Below are 11,146 nucleotides of genomic sequence, written 5' to 3' on the forward strand. Positions count from 1 at the left end.
CCCCAGGACAGGCAGGCTCTTTTGTTCAGAGGTTCCCTGAACACATTGATTCCCAGCTAGGGGACTCCATTTACAGGACATAGCCAGAGCCGGGAAGTTCAAAGCCAGCAGGGCTCCAGGAAGAGAGCAATATTGGCATGTATCACCACTGCAGACAGAAGGAGACTGAAGGGGACATGGGGAAGGAGAGAAAAGAGGCGGGGCCCGACGTCAAAGGGTCTCATGTTCCAGGTCTATCGGGACAGTTCAGGCCAGCCTGGGTAACTCAATGAGATCCTACTTCAAATGTAAGAAGAGGGCTGTGAGCTGGGGTAGCTCCGTGGTTAAAAGCACCAATTGTTCTTGCAAAGGTTTGGTTCCCTGCAGCTACATGGATGCTCACAACCACCTGTAGCTCAAGTCACAGGGAATCTGATGCCCTGTTCTGGCCTCCTGGCACAAACATGGTGCACATACAAGCAGGCAAAACACACAGAATGTGCTGCTTGCCTTTAATCCCAGCACTCTGGAGGCAGCAGCGGCAGGCAGATCTCTGAGTTCCGGGCCAGTCTGGGGTATAACTGTTAGATACTGTTTCAAACAGGGAGGGGGAAATACACTGTTGCCAAGCAGGTAAAGTGCTTGCCTTGCAAACACAAGCAGCTGAGTTCCATCAGAATGAACCTGTGCACAATCAGGTCCATGTGCAACTTGTGATCTCAGCACCTGGGAGGCAGAGGCTTGAGGATCCTAGATAGCCAGTCTAGGGGAATTGGTGAATCCTAGATTTAGTAAGAGACATGTCTTAAAATGCACCGTCCTCTGGCATGCAAGCATGTGCACATGCTCACGTGCACACACACACAGATGCATCATATGCAAGCTATCCGGAGCTCGCTCAAAGACTGAGTCACTCAGGTTTGAACTTCAGCTCCTTGCCTTGAACCCTGAAGAGCCAATATTGCTTCTGAGTCTCAGAGCGGTGACTGTTCCCATGGACACAGAATGTCATCATGACCTGGCTTGGTCTGGAATTAATAAAGTAGGTCTGGGAACAGGTGAGGACTCAGTGGGTAAGATGCTTGCCACCAAGCCTGATAACCCGAGTTTCATCCTGGGACCCACACGACAGTAGGAGTGAAGCGAGTCTCAAGGCATACCGCAGCCTGTACCTGGCTGGCTTTGGCGTTCACATCCCCAAGCCGGAAGAGCTGAAGGATGGTCTCCATGTCATCCTGGGTCTTCAGGGTGGCCAGAGCAGTGAGCATGATGGGGCTGTAGCCAGCACGGTTCAGCTTGTCCACCTGACAGACGCCTGTATGGGGAGGTGGGGATGGGGTGATTGAGCCTCTGCCATCAGCACTAAAGGCTGGCCAGCCCCAGTGAGCGCTTGGTCTAGGCATAGCCGAGCAGGTTTCTGTATACCTGTATGCGCTTGTGGAGAGCTGGATGCCTCCTTCAGGAGCCAGGAACCTGGGTTTGTGTTTTGTTTGCTTTGTTTGTTATTTATTAAGTATACAGTGTTCTGACAGAAGAGGGCACCAGATCCCATTATAGATGGTTGTGAACCACCATGTGGTTGCTGGGAATTGAACTCAGGTCCTCTGGAAGAGCAACCAGTGCTCTTAACCTCTGAGCCATCTCTCCAGCCCGGATCTTTTTTTTTTTTTTTTCTAGTTTTGTTTTTTTTTCTGTAGCTTTGGAGCCTGTCCTGGAACTTGTTCTGAAGACGAGGCTGGCCTCGAACTCTGTTTATTTTTAATATTTAAAAAATATTATTTAGAGCTGGGTGTGACGGCGATGCCTTTAGTCCCAGCATTTGTGAGGCAGAGGCAGGTGGATCTCTGAGTTCAAGGCCAGCCTGGTCTACAAAGTGAATTCTAGGACAGCCAGGACTACACAGAGAAACTCTGTGTTGAAAAACAAACAAAAATACAGATCTTGTTTTAAAAGAGACATGTTTTAATTTTCGGTGTATGTGTGTGCACGAGAGAACAAGTGCTCCAAGGATCCTGAAGAGGATGCTGTAGGTAAATCACAGACAGTTGTGAGCTATCTGGTGTGGGTGCTGGGAACTAAATGTGGGTCCTCTGTGAGTAGTGCCCACTTTTAGCTACCGAACCATCTCTGCAGTTCCCTAAACTGTATTTTTACATCTATTTAGGCGTTGGAATCAGGGTATCTGCCGTGGTGTCATGGAGGTCAGTTGCAGCAGCTCCCTCCCTCCACCTTAGAGATCTGGAGATGGAACTCAGGTTTTCAGGCTTGACAGCAAATGTCCTGACCCACTGAACCATCTTGACACGCCCACCTTCTTAGAAGCTGCTTTTTTTTTTTTTGCCGAGACAGGGTTTCTCTGTGGTTTTGGAGCCTGTCCTGGAACTAGCTCTTGTAGACCAGGCTGGTCTCGAACTCACAGAGATCCGCCTGCCTCTGCCTCCCGAGTGCTGGGATTAAAGGCGTGCGCCACCACCGCCCAGCTCTTAGAAGCTTTGTGTGAGTGAGTGTGTGTGTGTGTGTGTGTGTGTGTGTGTGTGTGTGGTCTGCACGCGCACACACAGAGGTCCTTGATCGCTCTCACCTCACTGTTGAGGTAAGGTCCATCACTGAATTGTAGCAGGTGGCCAGCGAGTGCCAGAACTCTCCTGACTCCACCTCTCACTCCACCTAGGGTTACAGGCACATGCCTCCACACTTAAGAGTTTTTGTAGGGGGCTGGAGAGATGGCTCAGAGGTTAAGAGCACTGACTGCTCTTTCAGAGGTCCTGAGTTCAATTCCCAGCAACCACATGGTGGCTCACAACCATCTGTAATGAGGTCTGGTGCCCTCTTCTGGCCTTCAGGCATACACACAGACAGAATATTGTATACATAATAAATAAACAAATATTTAAAAAAAAAAGTTTTTGTAAAACTTGGATGTTGGGGACCTGAACTCAGGTCACGGTGGCAGGAAAAGCACTGTACTCACAGGGCCATCTCCCGGCCACTCTTTCTTTTCTTTTCCTTAAGGTCGTTTCTGTGTCCTAGGGCTTGCCAAGCAGGCTAGGGGTCCTCCCGTCTGTCTCCCCAGCACTGAAGCCCCACACAGCTTTTCACGAGGGGCCTCATGCCTGCACAGATCGCCTTTTACAACTAAACCTCCTCTACAGCCCCGACTGCTTTCTGTTCCCAAATGGGGAGTCCCATCCACTAGAGTCCCACTGTTACCCTAGTAGATGAGGGGGTCCCAGAAGGTGGAGATGATGCCTCCTCTCCCAGACCTGGGGTGCTTGGCTGATGTCACATACACAGTTAGGGCTGAGGATAGGAGCAGTGGGTCCCCTGGGAATCTGGAATTGCTATTCAGCCTTCTAACAGGTCTATGCCTTGACCATCAGACCGTGGCTCCTGCCTCCCTCATAGACTGGGAGGTTCTGCCTTCTCCATCAGACCAGGGAAGACAGGTTTCTTCCTGCCTGACTGAATATCATGTGTATTCTCCAATCGGCAGTCCAGAGGCCACAGCCTTCCTCTCACAAGGGCTTTGGAAACAATGTGTCCATCACACAGGTACCACTGGCGATGTAACATCAAGACCGAATTCATTATTCGGCTAACAGTCTTCCCAGCACACAGCAAGGGCCTAGCCTGCTCTACCAGACTGGGTGGGCTACATTCCTCCATGAGACAGGGAGGGCAAAGCTTCCTTCATCTTTCCGTGAAGGGCACATTCCCCCTCTATCTAACCTAAGAAGGTGGTATTGCCTCCATCAGATCAGCAGAGTGGAAGCTTCCTCAGAGAGAGAGAAAGCACAGGGCCTCCCCCATCAGACTGGAAACCCATACTCCTTGCCTTCCACCCCCATCCCACTGTACAGGGAGCAGGAACTTCAAACTGGGAGCTCAGGAAGCCACGCCTCCCCAGTTAGCCCAGCAGGCTGGCCCGGCCTGGAGGCTTACCGCTATCCAGTAACTGCCGCACCACAGGGAAGTTGGCATGGGACACGGAGTAGTGCAGCGCCGTGTTACCGTTGCTGTCGGCAATGTTGACCACATAGTCCAGCAGCCGGGCAGACATGGCCCTGAAGGTGACCAGATGTCGCCGTACAAGCTCAGGGTGAGCGTCACTGCGGCAGGCCAGGCGCAGCCATTCCTGAAGTACTGTGGTGTAGGCCACTTTCTGGATAGAGACAGCAGGAGTGGAGAGTGAGGACAGAGGTGCCCTCGTCTGGGCAAGGTAGTACATGTGTGATTCCAGCCCCCGGGAGCCCAAGGAAGGAAAATCTAGAGTCCAAGGCCAAATCAGGCTACATACTGAGAACTTCTCTGGAAACAAACACAGGAAGCAGAGGCAGGAGGATTTCAATGAGTTCGAGGCTAGCAGTGATATCTGTTTTACTATGCAGATCAGGCTAGCCTGGGCTATACAGTGAGACCCTGTCTCAGGAAACAGACAAGTCTAGTGAGGAGGGGCAGGTCTGGAATTCTAGCACTCGGGGGATGAAGGCAGGAGGATCAGGAGTTCGGGGTCATCTTTAGCCACAAATGTAGGCCAAGGCCAGCGTTGGCTACAGCAGATATCAAAACAAGACATGAAAACAAAGTAATGGCCATTGCCAGCTACAGTGGCAGTGCTGACCCTGGGGTGCACAGGACCCAGGAATCGTAGCCTGAGACACTGACAGAGTGCCTACAGCGAAAGCATGGAATCTCTCAAACATCCCCAAAACAAGACCATGGGGCCCCTGGCACTGACGTCAGGACTCGAGCCCTACCCACCACTAATGACACCCTTGAGGGTTGGGTCCTCACTGAGTGCAGAGACTTTGAGGGTGGGGAGGTGTGGCGTGAGGGTGGAGGGGCACCCTCGGGCCCAGGGATCCTCCGTACCAGTTCTCGCTCAGTGAGGGCATTGGGGTTCTCCAGGTATTTCTCCAGGGCCAAGCAGGCTGATATGAGGTCAGGGCTCAGCTCCATCCTGCCAGGAACAGAAAAGGTCAGGCTTACATTATTTTACTTTCTAAACATTTATTTATTTTTCCCTTTAGCTTTTTATTTACTCCGCACCCCCTTCCCCCAAGACAGGGTTTCTCTGTGTAGCCCTGGCAGTCTTGGAACTCCCAGAGATCCACCTGCCTCTGCCTTCTGAGTGCTGGGACTAAAGGTGTGTGACAATACTGCCTGGCATTTTTTCTTTTCTCCTTTCCTTTCTAATGTGCATTGGTATTTTGCCTGCAATATATGTCTGTGTAAGGGTGCTGGATTCTCTGGAACTGGAGTTACAAACAGCATGAGCTGCCATGTGGGTACTGGGGATTGAACCTGGATCCTCTGAAAGGGCAGCCAGTGCTCTTAACCACTGAGCCATCTCTCCAGCCCCCTATTATTACTTTTTAAAAGATGAATTAATTTTTGGTCAGACACATTTTATCTAGGAATATGTACGTTCACACACACACACACACACACACACACACACACACACACACACACGTAGTAACAATAAAAAGTCAGAGGCTCTGAATCTGAAACAGTGGGGTGGGTATGAAAGGGTTAGAAGGAGAAAAGTGAAGGGGAAAATGTTATTATCAGATTATGATCTCAAAAAAGACTTATCCATTTTTATTTCATGTGTGTGGGTGTTTTGCCTGCATGTACATATATCTGTGCATATGTGTGGCCAGTGTCCAAACAGGCCAGAGGGTGTTGGATTCTCTGGAACTGTAGTTACAGATGGTTGTGAGCTGCCACAATGTAACAGTTTCCTCTGAGATTGAAACAACCCATCCTGCACTGAGCTCCTTAAACAAGAAGGTAAACAACTCAAAATAGTACCGGGAAGTCCCTGAAACTGACCTTACCAAAATAAGCAATAAAAGCAGAGGGTTCCCCTACATATGCGGTTCTCAACCTGTGGGTCATGACCCCTTTGCAGGGGGGGGGGTCAAATGACCCTTTCATGGGGATCGCCTAAGACCACCTGAAAACACAGATATTTATGTTATGATTCATAACAATAGCAAAATTACAGTTATGAAGTAGCAATGAAAATAATTTTACGGTTGGGGGTCACCACAGTATGGAGAACTGTATTAAAGGGTCACAGCATTAGGAAGCTTGAGCACCTCTGCCTCAGAGGAAAGGAGGCTGACTTGCGAGGACTGAGACCCGACCAGCGGCCTGGGAGAAGCAGAAACCAGCCCAGCTGCCAGGCAAGGTTAGGCCACCTGGGCAGGGCACCTGGGAAGGACGCTCTCCAACCTGTGCAGCTGCCTGCCGGCTGTGCAGTGTGCTCCAGGTTCCCAGCTGTGTGAACTGCCACTCGTGCTGGGGTGGGCCTTGGTGATGCAACTCTCTTGGAACCATTTCTGCTCCTGTAAGTCACCCTTCACCCATATGCCTCTAGGTATCCCCAGTGGAACTCATTGGTGCATGAAGTTGGACTTTGGCGGTATTTGTTCTTTAGTCTGTCATGGGTTCCTCATCTGGGGTGAGCACATGTGTGTGTTGTGTCTCCTCAGGAAAAGCTTTGTCATAACACATGTGGTTGCTAAGAATTGAACCCAGGTCCCACGGAAGAGCAGCCAGTGCGTTTAAATGGAGAGGCATCATTCCAGGCCTCTCCCCACTTTTCGAGACATGGTCTCATGTGTCCCGGGATAGCTTCAAACTCAATAGGGCAGGTTCATTGCCAGGGCTGGTGGACTTATTTGGGAATCCCAGCTACTTGGAGGTGGAGGCAAGATTGCACAGGTTCAAGGCCAGCCTGGCTTACAGTAACACTGAAGGCTAGTTTGGGCAACCTAGCAACTCTACATAAGAAGTATGAAGAGTGGGCTGGAGATGTGGTGATGTGGGAGTGTCATATATCAATCTGTTGATTTCATTGGTTGAGTAATAAACAAGCTGCTTGGGCTCATAGCTTAGAACATAGGTGGGTGGAGTAAACAGAGCAGAATGCTGGGAGGAAGAGGAAGTGAGGTAAGACACCTCAGACAGAGATGCCATGCTCCCGGCTCCTGGGTGGATGCGGGGATAGCTCTGCTCTCTGAGACACACGCGATTCAGCTCCGACCCAGGATGGATGTAGCCTAGAATCTTCCAGGTAAGCGCACCTTGGGGGTGACACACATGATTGGAAATGGGTTAGTCCAGGTGCGAGAGTTAGCAGAGAAAAGGGCTAGAGCTAAAGAGCCAAGCAGTGTTTAAATGAATACAGTTTGTGTGTTGTTATTTCGGGCATAAGCTTGCGGGCAGCGGGGTGCTGGGGAGGCAGCCCCGCCGCTCCTATTACTACAATGTGGCTCAACTGTTAGACTTGCCCTAGGCATGGGGCCCTGGGGTCCAGCCTGGCACCCCATAAACTAGGCTTATGTCTATGATCTTAACACAGGAAATGGAGGCAGTAGGGCTGCAAATTTGAGGTATCCTGGGCTACAGAGTCAGTTCAAGGTTAGCTTGGGTAACTTGATTTTGAGACTTTATCTCAAAATAAAAAGGGGAGGGGTAGGAAGATGGGTCAGTAGGAGAGGACTTGCGGTCTGGGTGTGAGGGCAGGAATCCACTTCCCAGAAGCCACAGAAAGGCCAGATGGGTATGGCAGGCAGTGGCAATGCCAGCACAGGGTGGGAGACAGCTGATCTGCAGAACATGCTAGCTAGACTGAGCTGCACAGCCAGCTGGGCCAGGAGGGGACTCTGACTCGGTAGATAAGGTGTGGAGCGGTGGAAGAAGAAAGACACTGAGCACCAGTCCTGGGTATGTACACATGGACACATACGTGTGCACAGATATCTACACAAACACATGCATCCACACCATCCACACAGACACAAAACACACGGTCTCAATAGCACACACATGCAATACAGTACACACACACACACTAAAAACTAAACACCAAAACAAAGAGAGCGGAGTAAACAACACTGACCCTCAGTCTTCACATGCACATGTCCCCTCATGCATCTACCAACACACGTGCTGACATGCACACACGAGGCAGAGCTCTGAGTCTGAGGCCAGCCAGGGCTACAAAGAGAGACCCTGTCTCAAGAAGAAAACTTTCAGACACACTCAGAAACACAGCTTCCTGTCTGGCTGGATCCCAGGCAGCAGCAGCTCACCAACGCCGTCCCGCCCAGAGAACTGACCGAATTTCCTCCTCGGAGTTGGATTCTGATGCCGCCTCAGCTGCGGGCACACGCTGAGCTTCCTGGGGCAGTTGGTTCTCTTCCAGACTGGCCTTGGCTGCTGCAGTCCCAGAAGGCCTGAGCTGAGAGCATTCAGCTGTGCTCGGGGCCCTTGCTGGTGGCTCTGGGGCTTCGTTCTCTGTGCTCTCGTGCTCTGAGTTCTCTGCTGTGCTGGAGTCTTCTGAGGATGACTCGTAACTAGGGAGCGAAGGGAAAGGACACTAATGGGAATGGGTGTAGGAGGGACCAGTGTGACCTCCCTGGGCCTTGGTTCTCCACATTTTCCATCAGGGATGATCCCAGTGCAAGTCACATGCTAGGCAAGCAGGTGCCTGGAGTCCACGCTCCAGCCCCTCGCTGGGGGACTGGCATGCCTGTGGCCCTTTGTTTCTAACCATGTCACACCAGAACTGTCACTCAGCCGCCACTGCAGACCTGGGATGCTATACTGCGGCTCTAATCTGATCAGGCCCTTTGGGGTGCACTGGACCCACACAGATGCCAGAGCCACTGCATGGGTCTCAACATTCCTTTGCCTCAGTTTCCTTATTCTATACGCCCATGCTTTGACTTGAGGGATTAGCAGTGAGGGGCTAAGCTGGGACTGGCTCTCAGCAGCAAGACAAACAGGCCCCCCGTCCCCAGTCTTCAGGGTCACAGTATGAAGGACTTAGGGGAGCCACTGGGGGCTGGAGATCACTCACCCGCCATTGACCCCCACAAACTGGAGGTTCCTCTGGTGGGCTCCGGGATCTGCAGGGTCCTCTTTCCTCTTCAAGGTAGACTGCCCTCCTACAGAGACTCTGTCTGAGAGACCATGTAACATGAGTGCCCCTTGACTCCTAGTCCACTCTGGACGACCAGGGGCCCGTCTCCCTCGCCCACGTCTATTCACCTGCTCCCTCAGCCACTTGTGTCTCCTGGGAGGCTGCTGGCCTTGTGGGCTCCCTGTCAGTGGTGTCCGCGGGAGCTGCCTGGTCAGGATTCTCGGACTGTTTCATGGGCGCTGCAGCAGGGTGTGCAGTGGAGGAGGAAGGCTCTGCGGGAGCCTGTGGGACACCTGGGATGAAAAGAGACGTGGACCAGACGGAGATCAATAATAATAAATAATAAAAATTAATAATAAAATAGGCCTCCAGCGTTGCTGTAGGGTAGAGGTGGGAGGATTAGCCTGGGCTACAGAGTGAGCCCTTGTCTCTAAAATGCACATAGCTGTCTCTATGGTAGAGCACTTGCCTAGCCTGTCCCAAGCCCTGAGATCCATCCTCAGCACCACCTAAACTAGGCGTGGTGGTGTTTATCTGCAATCCCAGCATCCAGAAGGCAGAAGCAGGAGGATCTCTGTGAGTCTGAGGCCAGCCTGGTCTACAGAATGAGCTCCAGGTCAGCCAGGGCTGCACAGTGTGACCCTGTCTCAAACAAACAAAACAGAAAAACAAGAATGCCGTGGGACAATGGCTTCACCCTGTGAAGACCGGCAACACAAGAACACAGGCAAAGGGAGGGGAGAGGAGTAGGTGGGGCAGAGCTGGCTGGAAGCGTGGGACCCAAGCTCATCCCTAGAATCCACACTCAAACTTATCCGTCACCCTAGAGCTGGAGTTGACCGCTTCCAGCCTAGTCTTCTGGTAAATTCCAGGCCTGTGTGTGACCCCGCCTGACTCGGAGGTGTCCTCTGACGCCCGAGGCACACCCAGCAAAGAGCCCGACAGTCACGATGGCTCTGCACCATACAGCCGGAGCCGCTGGACAATCCTTACATCAAAGCTTCCACCCCAGGAAGGGCTCAGCTCACAGAGGGAAGAAACGGAGGCACAGTGAGTTGTTGAAACCAGTGTCAGCCGGCAGCCCGCCAGTGATAAAGATCTGGGAGAAACAGAGTCCTGGCTTCAGACTCAAATCTCTCACACTCTGTCACCCTGAGTATCTTCTAAAGAAAAAGAAGTCCAATTGTGGTCAAGAACATGGTGGCCAGAACAGAGATTCAAACTTCATACCTAGGGACTGTGTGACCCAAGCAAGTGTCTTAACATCTCTGCCACCCCCCCAAAAAAAAACCATTTTAACTCATTTTAACTCATGGCATTACTACATAGCCCAGGCTGGCCCAGAATAGCAGCAATTTTTCTGTCTCCATCACCCAAGTGCAGGGATCACAGGCATGCTCCCCTGCCTGGTGTTTCCTCTTCCTTATCTCGTGTGTGTGTGTGTGTGTGTGTGTGTGTGTGTGTGTGTGTGTGAGAGAGAGAGAGAGAGAGAGAGAGAGAGAGAGAGAGAGAGAGGCTGCACCTGTGTGAGTGTCTGTGCGACTGTGTGTGTAGCTGTGACTGTGTGTGTATGAGTGTGTGTGTACAGTTGCCACAGCATGCACGAAGGTCATAGGAGAGCCTCTGGTGAAGTCGTCACGTCATCCCTGTCTGTCTTGTAGAGAGACAGGTCTCCTGCTGCTCACTGTGTGTCAGACTGGCTGGCCTGCAGGCCTCCAAACTCTCCTGTCTCTGCGCCCTCCCTTCCTGTAGGAGTGCTGGGGTCATGAGCCACTCCACCCAGCTTTACCAGGCTGCTTCCCCCAGATTCACTCAGATCCTCAAAGATCCCAGCAAATGCTTCACCCAGAGCTGCCTCTCTAAGCCCTTCGCCATCCCTTTTTAAAGAACACACACAGTTGCATCTCCTCCCTAAGCCATGTGAGGGACAGACTGTCTTAATCTAATTTAAACATGTGTGAGTTTGGCCACCAGGAAAATTAGAAAAATTTAAAAACGCTGAAAGGTGGTGGCACACACCTTTAATCCCAGCACTCAGGAGGCAGAGACAGGAGGATCTCTGTGAGTTTGAGGTCAGCCTGGTCTACAGAGTAAGTTCCAGGACAAGCTCTAAAGCTAAAGAAACCCCTGTCTTGAAAAAACAAAACAAAAAACCCATTTTAAAATTTGGGACCTAGCCGGGCGATGGTGGCGCACGCCTTTAATCCCAGCACTCGGGAGGCAGAG

General features: G+C 51.5%; 1 protein-coding gene across 1 annotated transcript in view; it reads right to left on the reverse strand.

Moving 5' to 3' along the window:
• Kank2 (KN motif and ankyrin repeat domains 2) overlaps positions 1 to 11,146 on the reverse strand; it is a 30,656-nt gene that overhangs the window by 4,366 nt on the left and 15,144 nt on the right. Inside the window, exons 4-9 of the mRNA XM_005346917.3 lie at positions 9,049 to 9,213; positions 8,858 to 8,960; positions 8,115 to 8,351; positions 4,852 to 4,939; positions 3,922 to 4,141; positions 1,152 to 1,294 (exon numbers count right to left, since the gene is read on the reverse strand). Coding sequence (XP_005346974.1) covers positions 1,152 to 1,294; positions 3,922 to 4,141; positions 4,852 to 4,939; positions 8,115 to 8,351; positions 8,858 to 8,960; positions 9,049 to 9,213 — 956 coding nt within the window. The remainder of the gene's footprint in view (positions 1 to 1,151; positions 1,295 to 3,921; positions 4,142 to 4,851; positions 4,940 to 8,114; positions 8,352 to 8,857; positions 8,961 to 9,048; positions 9,214 to 11,146) is intronic.

This window comes from Microtus ochrogaster, chromosome 5 (assembly GCF_000317375.1).
Source record: "Microtus ochrogaster isolate Prairie Vole_2 chromosome 5, MicOch1.0, whole genome shotgun sequence".
NCBI lineage: Eukaryota > Metazoa > Chordata > Mammalia > Rodentia > Cricetidae > Microtus > Microtus ochrogaster.